Genomic DNA, 17207 nt, shown 5'->3' on the forward strand with positions numbered 1-17207 from the left:
GGGGGGAGTTAATATGGCAATATAATTTATAAGAGACAAAAATCTAAAACTGATGACAATAATTAACTATTAAATTTATTTAACCAGCATCAAAAATTGGAAATACAAATGTTGAATTTTTAAATTCCATACATTTTTATATATTATGTAGTTAGTTTTAAATATTTACAGTAGACGATTTTTTTCCATATTATTTTTGATTTGTCATTTTGACATATTTATGTTATACACATTTTTAATTAACTTTACTTTTTATAATATAAACAGTCCACCTTTTTTTAACATTAGGTTTACCAAATAATCATAATTATAAGAAAAATATATTTCATTAAAAAAAAAAAATAATATAGGTACCTTTAATTGTAATTGTACCTATAAATATATAATCTAATGAAAATGAGTATGATGTAATCATATTTCATACCTATTTAAATTTAAAATATCATTTAAAACATAAAACTTATTTTATGAAGCAAGTAAAAGTATAGTTGCACTTGTTTGATATTATTAATGTTGGAAATTGTTCAAACTAAAAACACAAGACTTGGGGTTTGGATTCAATAAACAAATGAACGTTAGCGTTATAACTTATACACTAGTACTTACAGTTTTTCCAGAAGTTCTGTCAAGGAAGTGACTATCTGGATGATTTAGAAGTAGGGAGGTAGGTACATCTCTCCAACGATGAGAAGCAAACCAAAAAATTGTGAAGATGTATCATTGTTACAAATTATGCATCTTACGCCGATAAGTATACTCTATAAGTAAATTATTTTAGTGTTAATGGTGTAACCAAATGAGACTAACCGTTTTATTAAAAGAACCTATACCTACATGATTTATGGTTCATGTAAAAAATTATTGTAAGTTACTAAAGAAGATGTTCAACGGTAGGTAATGATAATCGTTACAAGAAAGATCAAACAAATGAAAAACAAATACAATACCTAGGTAGTATTTACAGGTATTTTAACAGTTCTGTCGCCGAAACTCTATATTGTTAGTCCGCCATATGCCGTTGCCGAACCGCATTCTCAACCACTGGAAACGTAATCGACATCCGTCCGCAAACGACAGGCTGCTTCCACGAGTTCCACAAACGATTTCAGAGGCCGACCACCGTCCTCAGTAATATTGGGCTCAAGTAGATTACGAGAATGTCGCTTTTTCTCGATTAACACAGCTGATTGACGGTAGGATGTATAGAATTTGGCTGGAAATCAAAATGCTGAGAAAAGGAAAACGATGGATGTCAGTATACCATTACTGAACAGTGGCAGTGACAGGTTATTTTATTGATCGACAACTCAGAAGTGTAGGATTGGAAAAGAGAAGTATTTCAAAAAATGTGAAAGAACCAACAAATCAAGAACGAAACGGTTGCCTCTAGTTATACCGTAACTGAACTGTGTGTTCATCTCCAAAGTTGATTGGTGGCGATGGCTAGTGTTGGTTTTATGGCTAAACAAACTAAAATAAAAAAAAAACTGGTTAAGAAGTGTATTTCAAAGTAAGTGCCGACACGAGTTCCGCATACGTTTTTGGCGGCCTATCGTCGTACTTGGTTGATCCCAACTCGGTTACGAGAATGCTGCCTTTACTCGTCGAGCGATGGTTGTTGATATGTTGGAATGAAGCGATTGTTGGAAATTTATCTGCTGAAGGATACACGATCAGTATGCCGGCCGTTATCAACTGTGTATTCATCTCCAATCGAAAATATAGGCAATGGCTAAATTTTGATTTAGGTACAGGATCCTCTGGTTTCTAATTTTTAAGATAAAAACAAGTTGGTTATTAATCAGTTGCTTAAAAAAAAATTTAACTAATCATCTTTACTCAAAAGGGGAGGGGTATGTAAATGAAAAAAAATTGTTTTATTCAAATTCTCAATAATTTTTGAATAATATATTTGTGATATTAAATCCTTTGAGCAGTAAAATATAACCAGAATCAAATTAATGGTCATCTGACCGAAATATATAGTGTTGTTGGTAGGTAGTCCCGTATACTGTATAGAGTATAGACCGTAGTAGGTACCGAATTGTGATCACATATTATATTAGGTACCTATGTCCTAAGTAATTATTGTTGGTACTTTTCTTAAACTATTATTTTATAATATTGTTAAACTATTTGTATTATATAGTTATAATCTGTGGTATATTTATATTAATTAATTATTTTTATAAAATAAGTGATCGAAGTGCTTCTAGAATAACATATATTAAAAAAAAATGTTTATAAAATTACTGGAACTTTATAGTATACTAATTGTTGAATAATGTATTAAAACAATTTTTTTTTAAAACTTTCTATTAGACAAAATCACTAATAGTTGAAAAATTAAATGTTGGAAATATAGAAAATGTTCGTTATCTCAGTTCGCATACTATTAATTAATAAATTATCTAAAAAAAGTCTTTAAATATTTTTTAGTGAATACGATAAATGTTTTAAATATTTATTTTTGACAACAACAATGTTATATTTTGTGGTAAATCCAAGTATCCAAAATTAAATAACGATATCAGCAATATTAGTAATTAGCGTTAGGAAAATAAGAGAATAATACAGCTCAGTCGATTTAAATAAAACCTGTTTAGAAGGTAACGTAAAAAACGCGACGGTAAAGCCGTTCGGACTCGACGTCGAAAATACCGCAGTGTGGCCGTGTCCTTAATCATTAATAATTTTAAAAATTCTTCTTCCACTCGATTATTTAAAGGGTTAATCTTAAATTACATCAAATTTGGATTCCGAATCTCCGGGAACTGAAAACATAATTATCGATGTGCCCTGCACCATAAATTACATAAACATTTAAGAAAATCTCTAAACTAGATTTGGGCTCAAGGACATTTTAACTGAAGATCAAATAGTAGTCGATTTTAGGTATGATGTATCTTAACGGTTTTGTCGCAAATTGTATAATGTTAAATTCTTATTTGTCGCAGTATACAATGTCATAATATCGACTAAAACTAGAAAAAGGTTAATTTTGCCTCGGTTTACCATCTCCCAATATTATAGTTTATTCCAGCTTTTTCGATTTTAAAACACCGTGGGCTGGCCACCGAGTGTTGATAATTACAAAATGATTGCTTATGCAGACGATGTGTTCGAAATTTGTAACAATACACTTTATGAGCTTGGATATACTTCGGGTTCTCGCGGTCGTATGCATATCGTAAATTACATGTCATATAACTCGGTTTTGTCAATATAGTATAGGTACGTTTTGGATTGTCGCCCCTCGTATGTCGAAGGTCATGTTCCCGGAATGTTATGACCGAAAAAAATATATACCCAAGACGAGAGTGTATAACCATAAATATAATACAATACATTAAAGACACGACACTGCCAACAATATTATATTATTATTCCGAACGGGACCGGTTCTATCGCCCGCCGCCGCGTCGGTTCGAACACCAAATATCCCCTCAAATAACAATAAATTTCAGTTTATTATCTACCCTCGTAGTAGGTACTAAATCGCCGTCGCCCGCCTGTCCGTCGCCACTGAAGTATCTATACGACCCATCTATACATTCGTAATTTTTATAATACGTATTATACAGTTCAAAGAAACTAATAAATAGCGTAAACAAAACCATATTCGAATGTTCGGAACAGGCACGCATTATTATTATAGGTGTACAACATTGAAAGGTTTTCTGCTGTAAAAGCAATTTCATAAAACATTCCTATCCGTCTTCCTAATGGATCACTAATGTATTATCGTTTCCACAAGCCATAAAGAACACAATATTATCAATTCAAAATAATGATATTAATACAATTTTAATTTTAAATACTGTCGGTAGGTACCATGCCTAATTGTATTTAGTCGTGGTCGCTGACATCTACATATTCTATAACGATTATTAACGACCCAGCTCGTAACGACCCGGGCCAAATGACATTAATTTCAAGGTCCTAACAAAATTCCTTAAATTTTTGTGTACAAAATGACTGGTTAATCCTAAAAACATTAGACAGTACGAGTGTACGACAGTCGATAATATCAACGAATATAAGTTATAACACATAAAAAATAGTGCCTACACAAAGGTGTAACAGAAAGACTTGACGAAACAAATATGATGCTATACTTACACTTACACGAATGAAAAAAAATTGTTAAAATTGTATAATTAGTAAATAATTAAAAAAATATACTCATATCAGCAAATTCCCAAAAAAATATTTTGGAAAAAGTTATTACGAGCTATATGAATATTGATGGTAGGTAGGTATGAACAAATGAACAATATATCTATGTTAGATAAATGGATATTTTCCGCGGACTATTTTTGGTCTAGTAGGACATTTCCCCCTATTTTTTTTAAAGTTTATTATTGGCTTATAATTATTTACTAATATAATATTATTTATTATTTAATATGAAATTATTTTTTTTTTAAATAAAATATATTTATAAACATTTTTTTATTTTCATAAATATAATAGATTATAAATGTATATTATGTTTGATCCACTCAACTACTTGAAGCAATAAAAAAATAAGTATCAAATAAAATATAATTAATAATTAATAAAAATAGCCAAAAATTTCGACATAAAAATGTTACATTTTGTAAAAAACATTGGATTACTGATTATTTTGTTATTTCTAAACACATATATTTTAGCCTTTGTTTATATTTATTTATTATTTTTATTTTGTTAAAATGTACTAGTTTGGATATTTAATAATTTAATAATTGCTTTTGAATTTAATTCAAGTATTTCAGTTGATCAAAAATAAATACATCTATAGGTAATTTATTGTACTTGTGAAAATATTTGAAAATATTAGACAATAGGCTAAAAAATAATTTCATATTAAATAGTAAACTTTAAAAAAAAAATAGGGGGGAAATGGGTGCATCAAAAATATATCTGTGGGGGGGATGTCCTGTCTGGGGGGGAGGGCAAATGTCCGGTATTCTCTGTGTTTGTGTGTGGGTTTTAACGATAATTAAGTTTTTAAGTGAGTTAGGACCGTTTTTAATCTACCTACGCTATATTATAACATACACAAAACTTGCAAAAAATTTAACTACCTATAGTAAAAACCCCCACTCACACAACTACAGATAATGTTCTTACTATCAAGTTTCATAATAGGTCGATTCACTCTAATAAATATTATTGTTTAACTAACGGAGCTAAACGTGTTCTCCTGCAGGGCGTAAATTTGGTATGTTACGCACTTGTAAGACGAACACAACAAATTACCGTGTATCGTCCTCTATAAGAAGACTTCTCTTAAATACTCAGTACATCATTACTATCAAACTAGCGCCTGCTAACCAGTTTGGCTATGACTCAACTACGATATCAGAACTACGGACGGCCACACTTACGAGAGCGGAATAGCTAAAGGTCAACCTCGTAATATGCTTATTGCTTACGCATATGCCTCGAATCGTATACGGCCATGAAAATGATCACGAAATGGGTTAAACGCATAATATAAATATAAATATAAATAGGATAAATTAATATAGGACATACAGTTTAAACGAGCGTATAGGCGCAAATTGGGGAGGGGGGCTTGGGACTGCTAAGCCCCACAAACTTAGCCATAGTCCCCCCCAAAAACCTAGGACATACAATTTTAATATGCTATATTGCAATGGTCTGCTTGCAAAAATTGCAATATATTCAGCCTCCCCCAACCCCAAGTCAAAAGTTGAAATTGCGCCCATGAACGCGCGATTAGAGTTATAATAAAAGAAAACCTTTTTAAATAAATAATACCTAAACAAAACATGTGGACAGGTCACACACACACACATCACTTTCACATACGAACTTCTTAGTTCTTATTTTCTATAATATACGCAGTGGTGGTCAAATGATTCTGTCACGGGGATAGCCGATTTTTTTTTATACACTATATGAACATTAAAAAGATAATTTATTTATGGTAACCTATATATAAGTAACTATAAATATTCAAGAAAGGTCATGCAGGGTTGTATCTCTCTTACCCCCCTCCCCGAACAGACAAGAGGGCTGCTTTTAAAATCAGACAAGGACAAATACAATGCCACTACCCTCTGTCCCTCTCCCAAATTCACCACTTCTGACGGTAGGTATAATAATCAGAAATACCTGTGCCGAAATCGTTTCTTTGCTCGTCGTCTTATATATCAGACACCGAATTATATACCTATATATGAACTATCAGACCCTGTGATTCCCATGTGGCCCTCTTCTAAGCGTTAGACTAACAAAACAATTTTAAATGTATAGTACCTATATAATGTATAGTACCTAATACTTAAATAACATTATATATACTATAGTATGCTACTATAATAATAAATATACTAAAAATACTCATTAAGTATACTTAATAGTTAATACTTATAATACCTAATGTTTTATACATATATTTTAATACACATAAAATTAATAAAACTACCTATCCTACTTGGTTCAGGCTATTGTTTAGCTTAGCTACACTGACTATAAGACTTATATCAAAATAATTCCTTAATAATAGGACAATAGGTATGTTACTATTTCACTCACATTAAAATATAATACATAAATATACGTTTGAAATTATCGTTAATATCTTTATAGTGTTAAGGGCTTAAACATTTTGAGGTGTATAATAATGTATTATCAGTAACGACAGTAGGGCTCAGTACTAATCGAATATTAGGAAAATATAATAAAATGTAGATAGGTAATATTATTATATTCCTAACCTAACGAATTTAATCGACGTGATAAAATTGGATAGGTACCTACTTATCTTAGTTCGTTGTAATTTCCAAGTTTTAAGTTATCGGCATAATGGTTGACAAGAAACGATAAGAAGTGAACTGTGTGAAATCCGTAAAAATTACAAAAAATGTAGGGGAATGACCTAAAAATGTCAAAAAATGACTTAAAAAGTAATGAACATCAAAAAATGCAAAATAAAAATTAGTTGTTCAGATTCACATGCTAACGAAACACATTTGTGGCCAGGAGAGCATCGTCAAAAAGTTCCAAAAAAAATGCAAAATGCATCAACTTCCGATCCTTACATTTATCAGTAATGGTGTGTACATAAAATATAAACAAATAACTAATAAAAGAGTAGACAGTAGACACAATATTAGGTATGTAAGAATAAAGTAGATGTTCTCCTATATTGTGAAAATGGTAAAACACAAAAGACCATTTTCTCCCCTATATGATAAGTAAAAGTAACATTTTACATTGTATACCCAGACCTGACAGTATTATTATTGAAGTATTCCCTAATTGTGTAAAGGTAAATTGTGCTTAGTTTATTGAATTGATTTTTTCTTGTAGTAAATAGTAATATATTATTTTGTGGTAATTTGTAATTGATGAAATAAAAAAAAAATTGGGATATCGCGTGAGGTGAAGAAACATAATATATTTTATACGAATGAAAAATAATTAACAATGTGAGATTAAATTTCGTTAAAATCTATTCAAAAAGTTGTTGAAGTTTTAGAACAAATTACAAAAAAATATTTAGCCCTCGAACACCCGTGTGTTGCAGCGATCGAGAGTAGCGAACGAAACAACAATAATAATATAGGACAGGGATGGCAAACCTTTTGAACACTGCGTGCCCAAAATTACCTTTTTTTTTTTTAGAGCGTGCCATGAAAAAAATTATATTATATAATAGTAAAAATTTTCGCGTGCTCACAAAATCTTTTCGCGTGCCATCTCGGGCACGCATGCCGTGGATTTGCCATCCCTGATATAGGACATAGGTCTTATGTGAAACAGTAATACAAATAATACTAATAATTTATGACAAACTATGAAAAGTATATAACATACCACGAAGATTTGAAAGCTGCAACAGGTTGACGGTGGGCTCTGGCTTGGATTGGATGGTGATTGGACCTCGTCGCTCACGAACGTCTGACCCACGATGTAGAGAAGATAATATAAGTTCTCTACACCGTGGTCTAACAAAAATTATATTTATATTAACTATAACTTAATAATATGCTAAGTAAAAAACTATAATTATATGCCTCCGACACGGCCGTGAACGGTGATGATAGTGTGCTCGTCCAGCAGTTGCACGCGCGCCCTACACACCTCGTTCAGCGCTACAGGTGGTAGTACTGTGGTGTTGGATTGTACTCAAAGTGGTGGAATTCTTAACGATAATATTGGTACCTACGTTATAAGCTATAACCATATACAATATACCCTGTTCAACAAGAGAACACGCCCATTCTGCGCATCCCCTTGCACCACCTTGCCATATATTATGTATCATATAAGTAATAACCAAATATCCATGATCCTATATTATATTATACACTATATTACGTTCACATATTATACCCAAAAATCTGGACTCTCAGGGTCTTGATGTAATACACACACTCAGTGTATAAAAAAACACATAACAATATAGTCTAAATAATAAAAATTAAATCCTGTCCTTTGGTAACCGCTTCACTCGAGAGAACGGCTGGATCGATTTTACTCATATTTTTGTAAATAATGTCAGTAAATTCGATCATTTCAAACTTTGTTAAACCTAATTTTGTTATTATTTTATCATTTTTATTAGTTGACAATGTAAAATAATTCGTCAATTAATCATTTATTTTAAATAACAAAAAATAAGTCACCACCGTTTATCTCGTAGTGTTCTCATTCAAATCGATGTGCCACACTATTTTTTTTTTATTCGGCGATTCGAGCGTTAAAAACGCTCGACAAGCGTGAAAATGATGTGACACCTCGATTTGTATGAGAATTTTGCAAAAAATACAACTAGATCATTAATTTTTACATCTAAGATAATGTTCTAATAATAATTTGTATATACCCAGATTTTGAAGATGGAAAAAAAATTTCAAAAAATCATCATTGGGCCATCACACCGAGTACGCCTATACTAGTTACCTCATCCATTTCAGAAACACCTTGTATAATATAAATTGTAAATAATATATAGGTAGATTATTAGTGCTCAGTAAATAATTTATAAAAATTAAAATTGTATTATTGTTAGAACATAAATGTATATTTATAGATTATAGTCCACAGTACATTTTGAATGTTATTAGTAGGTAAAATAGCACTACTACTAGCTACAATAAAATGTACATACTATTATATATTATTTGAGAGCACATATATGTAATAACATAATCAAAATATAAATGTTTTTACTTAATTCCACTGAATTTAGTATACACTATACATCATTATTTAAAAAGCGGGCAAATTTCATATTATACGTTTATACCTATTTCACAAAAATGGGAAGGAAAATTAAGTTTAGAATATATAATATATTATATTAAATTTCAAAAATATTTAATTAGTAAAATTAAATAGGTACATCAAAACAGCGCGATCGTAATTCGTATGCATACGTTAAAAAAACTCTAGCCTCAATAATTCGGAAGACATTTTTACCGGGAGACGCAACTATAATCTTCCACTCACCCACATAAATATTCTTGAAAATTACTAAGTACAATCGTCGTATTTAAGGCTAGGTAGGTTAGCTGCTGTCAGCTTTGTTAAATTTTATAAATGTAGCCATATAGGTACATATATGTATAATGTGTGTGAGTATCCGAATATTTGGAATTCGACATAATCTTACTGACGCATTTCGAGGAGAACAAATACACCGACATGCATGTGTGTGTTCTGTGCTCACATTATTCTATAAAATACCCAAAAGAGAAATCGTCGTTTTGTCCCTTCTACCTAACCGGGTCCCATTCGGTATTCATGATAATATCATGGCCGACGCCAGTCCATCGGTAGGGGATTTTAAATGTTTTGTCCTTCTTCGTTAAGATTGTCGATATTATAGTGTATGTTTTTTGTATTATTATTATTATTATTATTATATACCCTTATAATGGTTTTCATGTACACTATGATAATGTATTTTAAAACGTCGTTTTGAATCTTGACGAGGGTTTGCACCGCAGTGGGAGGCCATAGGCGGCGGCCAGTCGGGTCGGGAAAGATATACACTTAGGTACCTACAAACATTTCTTTAGAAAACATTTCTTTAGAAATCTAGTCTACTATAAATTATGTCTTCTGTAAGTCTTCATAAAATGGAGACAACAATATCGTCTGGTTACATTTGTATTTTAAACTGCATGAAAAAAATTGTTATCGTATAGGAATGTACGACCGGCGCCGCCAAGTCGCCTCATATAACATATTATAAACATCTGCGTGTACAGGTATAGGTATAGACGGACTAATATAGGTGTGGTTGTATATGGAATAAATAATAATAATGGGTCATTTCAATATCGTGTAAGGGGAGAAAAATAATTTTAACACTAAACACGTTTTCATGTTCATGTTTAATATATAAAAACAAGAATTCCGATAACGTAATCGTGGTCGCAGACAAAAATCCCCAATTTATTGTATTGCAATTTGCAGCATATCGTTGAAGACCGCATTATTATAGTTTGTTCAAATTTTGATGATTCGACTTATGATAATAGAACAATACTATTATAAATAAACTAAATTTAAAATTAACTAGCATTTCATAATTGTGTGTTATTATTTTAGGCACCTGCATATTAAAAACAATGAAAACTAAATGAGAATAATAATATATTAAATAAATTACTTTCAAAACATTAACTATACATATAGCTTGGCGGGCAGGTGCAAAAACCTTGGTGGACCGGATCCGGCCCGCGGACCGTAGGTTGGAGACCCCTGATTTAGGTAAAAATATTTTTTAGGGTATTAGGTACATATATTGGTTTGTCTGAATATTGTCTCAAGACTCGAAACAATTAAGTGCTGCTCGGATATGCGGTCTACCGCAATTAAAATAATATTAGGTGACCAACATTCCTTAACAATTACATCTTCATTTGAAAAAAAAAAAAACAATAAGCCATTAAGAGGAGTGAGGACGCCATACCGGTGGTTTTCAGTTGTAAAAACATGGTTACGCAGACTGAGTAGAACTAATTTAATTTAGTTTTTAGAGCAAAAACGCCTATTATGAAACTAATAGAGGACAATATTCTGGAGGGCATTACGCTGCGTTTTTTTAAAAAAATATTAATTAATTAATTTTTTGAAAAGGGTAATTTATTTGAAAATATCATTATTTCTTAACGATGTACTGAGCGTCGAATTCGGTATAGTGGAAAAAACGCAACGTGTTGCCCTCCGGAATATTGTCCTCTTTTAGTTTTATTATAGGTAACTTTACTCTAAAACCCAAATTAAATGAGTTATACTCGGTCTGCGTAAGATCGTTTTCCCATAAAATATATAAATCGTGTTCCGCCAGGTGCTGTTCCCAGCGGCTCGTTACTTCCAACGTCGCTTCGTCTTCGTCTTCGCGTGTTTAGATAGCCCTTCCGAAAAAACGCCACCGGAGGCGCTAGAATCAGCCGCGCGTTTTCGTGACGCGTACCGTAAACGCGATTTCAGATATTCACATTTCAGATATAAACGTGCTGCTGAGTAGTGGTGAGTACCGACTATGGTTTATAAGTACTATTAATAATTCATCATTGTAGTGTTCTTCTCCTGACATCTGATTTCTAAATTTTTCAATTGTTAATATTTAATTTCAATGTACTATTAATTTATATATCTGGTAATTATTGTAAATTGTATATTACATTATTTCAGTTGTTTCTTTTTTGAATTGGGTTGCCTTCTTTGTAAGCTGTGCAGGTAAGACTGCTTTAAAAATAGAACAGCAATAATATCAGTACCCTAACTGATGGCATTTGTAATTTTTGTTTCTATTGATATACCTACTACTAGTTAACTTTTATTTGTCCTAATACTATCCTTGCGAGAAGAACATTTAATCAGCCAAATCATAATTTAAAGAGATTTCAAAGTCAATCAAATTCTCTTTTAGGACCTTCCTTATTTTGTATACCTATCTGTAATAAGTTAATATAAGCATTTATTAAGACTTTATTTCCAATTAAATATTTTCTTCTTTAAGATCTGCACCGATTCCATAATGGAGACATCACTTGTTGTATATGAGCGACTTTGTGATAGTGTTGAACAAATCAGGAAAAATAAGGTAAACATTTTTTGTGTATTAAAACATTAAATATATCTTGGATATTATAATTTCTCACCACATATACACATGTTTCGAACCAACCTTAGCCCCCACAGAAAAAACCAAGGAAGAAATAGGCTAATAACCATACAATTGTTGCCTATAAACCTAAAAATAAAAAACTACTTTTCGATAGTATATTTTATTCATTTGGTATATCTATATATTATAATATTATTTTAATATTTTGTTTCTAGAATCTTTTTTCCAAGTCAACAAATAATGTCAACAAATTGGAACCATCAGATATATTAATTGGTACTATATTTCTATTAAATGCCTTAGTTTATATTGCATGGAAAGTACCTAATTGGAGACGTATCATGAACAAATATTTTACGATTAATGCTAGTAAGTTTATTCAATTTTAAGCTATCAATTTAAGTTAAATTATGATTAATGCTTGTTGGCGGATTCACATAACTTAGTAGATATTAACTATAAGTCTACATAACTTATTTTAGGACAATTTTCAAAGGCATCACTTCTTCTGAGTGCGTTCAGTCACAAATCTCTACCACACCTCTGTATCGATATGTTGGTTCTCTATGTATCTGGCCGAGGTAAATATTAAATATTGAATATTTTATTTATTGTAACCTTACACTTTATGACCAAGGTGTGATGCAACCATATGGTGAAATGGGGCTGGTAGAATTCACTGCAATGTATTTAATTAGTTGTGTTGTTTCATCATTAACTAGCATAGATTTTGGACGAAGATTAAGGCTTCGAAGAGATGTCATAGGAGCTGTATGTATACTCTTAATTTTATAACTAATAAGGGCATTCGTGTCATATGCAATCTACCAATAAAATCATATCTACAAAAATCTATGCATACGTGTCGTATACTATCTACCAAATAAATCATATATAAAAATCTACAAACTTAAGTTACTAACCTACTCAATGCCTGTTGGTTTACAGTTGTCCTATTTTGAATGTCCTGTTTGTTAACAGTTATTCATATTTTTTTTTTCACAAAAATGTTTTTTTTACATCTTGTAAAAAACGTTCAAAAACATTTTTTTTAATTGATGGATCTCCACCATTCTTCTTGCAATTGCCTTTCAAGAAGATTGGTCGCTCCATGAGCTCTGATTCCATACTTTACTTTCATGTGTTTCTATAAGCATTCAATAGTCTGTGTTTGAGCACCTGTACAAGAATCAATAAAGTTTTTGCTGTGGTTGACTGTTTGGTGAAGAAAACCATGTTCTTTAAGAGTACTGTAAGCTCTCCATTCATCTGAATAAATTGTAGTTTCAGGTTCTATTTCTTGGACAATTATGGGAAGTAATGTTTTACAATCTCTTTTATCAACTATAAAATAACAGCGCTCCAAAATATTATCTTGACGCAAGCAGCACATACCAAACACCCAAGGTCCTTGAACGCGATTTCTGTTATTTCTGTTTTGGTTTTTAATATTTTGAATGTATCCTTTACCTTCCATTTTTCCTCGATGTTTAAACTGTTCGACGACAACGTCTCAACACAAATTATACCACAACTACGACGTTTGATCTCGGCGATCAACAAACACATACTAGATTCTAAAATACAAAATAATTTTGAAATTCCTAAAGAAATTATAAATATATATATTATATAGAAATATAATATCAATACCATCAAACCGGATTACAGTAGATAACGTAGATACGGTAGATAGCATACAACACCGACAATTTGTTGGTAGATCTACATACAACACGTGTGTCCTAATAAGTACTCGTGAGAATAGTTTTAATAGTCTTATTGTGTTTCCAGTCTGGTGCTATATTATCGGTTGTTGGATACTTTTCACTAGCGAATGCTGCCAAAAAGTCTCCTATGATATTTTTATTAAATATACAATTTGATACAATTCTTGTAAGTCTATTATATTTAATTACATTTGACCATAATTTATTTTAGTTTTAATGTTTTATTATACATTTGAATTGTTGTCAAAAAAAATACTTCATCCCCATTAGGTGATCCCCTCAATTTTGAATTGATTTTTTTATTTACTATGTCAAAAAAATGCTTGACAATTAATTTTAAATTAATTAGCTTCACAAAATATTATGTAGCATAATTATTTTATGAAAAAAATATTGATTCAAATAATGAATATTAAACATACATAGCTTAATTAAACTTTATTTATAAAATCACTTATCTTACCAAATTGAAATATAACATTCATATGTTGATTTCAGGGCTTATTTGGTATAATATTGTTAAACATGAAACGACTGTCTATGAGGGGGCGAAATGTCAGCCATGCAGCTTACTTAGGAGGAATATTATTTGGAATGTAAGTAAAGTAAACAAATGATTTTATTCCTCATAGATCAACATGTACACTGTACATTACAATAAAAAAAAGGTGGGCAAGCGGATGTTACTCTGCTGTACAGTATGTTACAAGTGGGTCACTGTGTAATGGATGGTATAAATTTGAATTCTATGATATAATATCATTGTATAAGAAAAACGATACTGAGCGGAGAAGGTATGTCAGTCTAAAAAATTGACCTATAATACCTAGGTACCTATAATAAATTCCAAATTAAACATATCACAATATCCATTAGATACTTATTACGCGTTATACATCAACAAAAAACTGTGATACTATCATAGATATATAATAGTATACTTTAGAAGTTTCAAGTACCCACGAATAGTATTATACGATCACAACAAAATAATTAAAATAGTTATTGTAGATTTTTAATAAGTAATTTCGTCCAAATTTGAACTTAAAATGAGTATAAACATAAACTGTACTTATGTATTTTTTAGATTTTTTGGTTACAGAATTAACTACTTACGTGGAATCTTGTTTTAAATTTTCAATCCTTGGATATAAAAGTTGAACATTTTATAAATTTTTAACTACAAAATAATTATTCAATTTTAAATTTGATAAATTTTGTCAAAATTTTAACTTCAAATGCTTATAAAAAAAAATTGTGCCTATGTATTTTTAATATTTTTCTACTGCTATTGTAACAATATATCAGGAGCTTTGCATTAAATTTTCACGCTTTTTTACCCAACAAACAATATTTTATTGATATTTATAGAAAAAAAAACTAAAAAAATTGAAAACTGAGAATGTCCGTAAGCAGCTCAAAAAAGTCAAAATATTTTCAAAATTTTATGGTGTATAGAAGATGAAAAAATTAACATTCAGTGAAATTTTCAAATATCTACAGTCATTTGTTTTTTAATTACAATAAAATAACAAAATCGTCACATGAGAAATCGAGAGAATATCAAATTTTGTAAAAATATGAATTTCAAACGCTCATAAAAATTTAATTTAACTTTCTTGTAGACATTTTTTTTTTATAAAGGTAGACAATATTATGAGGAATCTTGTATTATATTTTCAAATCTTAGATTTAAAAAGAAAAATTTTTACGAATTCTTAACCCAAAATAGTTTCCTAATTTTTGTGATTTTTATATATTTTGTCAATTTTTGAACATTAAATGCTAATAAAAAAAACTGTGACTAAAGATTTTTATAGTAGGAGCCTTGTATTAAATTTTCAAGTATTTTTACTCAACAAATAAAAACTTATAATATTGGAAACTGAAAATGTACCTAAATAGTTCAATACAAACCAAAATATTTTGAAAATTTTATCATGTATAGAAAATGGAAATATAAACAACCAGTGAAAATTTCATGTATCTACGGTCATTTGTTTTAAAGTTACACCAAAAACCAAAATCAATTTTCTTGAAAACAGATTTTGTATAAAAATTCACATTTTTCCTTAATTTTTCTTTTGTTTTTCACAGGGCTTTTGAAAACTACTTGAACATTTTTTCTTTTGACCCCCCAAAGTACCAACTAGATTCACTTTCCTATCAGCAAAGGTACTGTTGAAAAAAATCCAAGCACTTTTACTCTCCTAAAAGGTGATGATGACACAAAAAAAATAAAAACACACATCATTGTGAAATCAATACATTCATCGTTCCACTCAGAATCTAAAAATATGCCAATATAGCATATATAATTATTAAATGTTATATTTTCAATTCAAAACATAGTTTTATTCAGTATTATTTATAGTATTTTTTCAGTAGTACATTAATAATTATTAATTTATGTATTATACCACTGTTTATTTAATCATATAACGCTAACCAATTGTCAATTCAACAAACTCTGATAATCCTATACACATTATTTTTAACATCTATTTCTTGTAAATATTGTATCTAAAATACAATATTTTATTGCTATCAGTTAGTCATTGTCTGTTCATTCCACATACCTAACCCATGTAGTCGTTTTGACTGCTGGTAAGTAATGTAATATGAACAATTTACTGATAATAACTTATTTATTAATTATTAATTAACTATATATTACTATACTTAATTCGATTTGACAAAATATAGTAAGCTATAATGGTATAAAAATAAAGGGGTTCAAGGGTTGACATATTGAAAGTAGCAACAGTTTGATGCGGTTTACATGGTATCTGTTACCTTATTATTTAACTTCTTGCCTAATTTAATTTATGCTGTTTTTAGTTTTAGCTACTTTATATTCTATTTATACAATTAAACTAAGGGAAATGCATAGCATTGAACATAAATAATTAAATCTGTCAAATTAAACAATAATAATAATATGAGTTATAAGTTATAACTAGAGCTAGGAAAATAAAGCACTAAAAACCTACAACAAAGGAATTAAAAAATTGCCAATAATGCTACAAAAAAAAGCATTTTAACCAACTAAAAAAGACTTGGACATTTTTAAGTTTAGCTGAAAAATATTTTTAATATCAAAAAATAATTTATTTAACACATTTTTATATGTTCACACTAAGTAATTCTAAAAATAAATTAAAAACTGTTTTATTAAATGTCGATAAATGTCAACGTATTACGTAACCACTACTCCCCACTCGGTAATCACTTTGACAAAATCTAAGAATCTATTTTCAGAAATATTTTCCGATAAGACGATAATATTTCACTACTAAATCACGAAATAAGTATATATAATAATACAATTAAAATAAATTAATAAATAATAATTTGGATAAATATGTACG

General features: G+C 29.9%; 1 protein-coding gene across 1 annotated transcript; it reads left to right on the top strand.

The window, feature by feature from the left end:
* The first annotated feature begins 11841 nt into the window (after window positions 1-11841).
* On the top strand, window positions 11842-14130 carry LOC103310924. Its single transcript, XM_029490039.1, has 5 exons — window positions 11842-12475; window positions 12589-12687; window positions 12744-12877; window positions 13901-14002; window positions 14107-14130. The coding sequence occupies exons 1-5, from the start codon at window positions 12448-12450 to the stop codon at window positions 14128-14130; spliced, it is 387 nt and encodes a 128-aa protein (XP_029345899.1). The 5' UTR covers window positions 11842-12447.
* The last annotated feature ends 3077 nt before the right edge of the window (window positions 14131-17207 follow it).

This window comes from Acyrthosiphon pisum, chromosome A2 (assembly GCF_005508785.2).
Source record: "Acyrthosiphon pisum isolate AL4f chromosome A2, pea_aphid_22Mar2018_4r6ur, whole genome shotgun sequence".
NCBI lineage: Eukaryota > Metazoa > Arthropoda > Insecta > Hemiptera > Aphididae > Acyrthosiphon > Acyrthosiphon pisum.

What these genes read in the sequence shown, in the direction of transcription:
- LOC103310924 (XM_029490039.1), top strand. Translation starts at nt 12,448, where the DNA reads ATGAACAAATATTTTACGATTAATGCTA. An exon ending in ATATTTTACGATTAATGCTA is followed by an intron (nt 12,476 to 12,588) that starts GTAAGTTTATTC and finishes AACTTATTTTAG; the next exon opens with GACAATTTTCAAAGGCATCA. An exon ending in TCTCTATGTATCTGGCCGAG is followed by an intron (nt 12,688 to 12,743) that starts GTAAATATTAAA and finishes TTTATGACCAAG; the next exon opens with GTGTGATGCAACCATATGGT.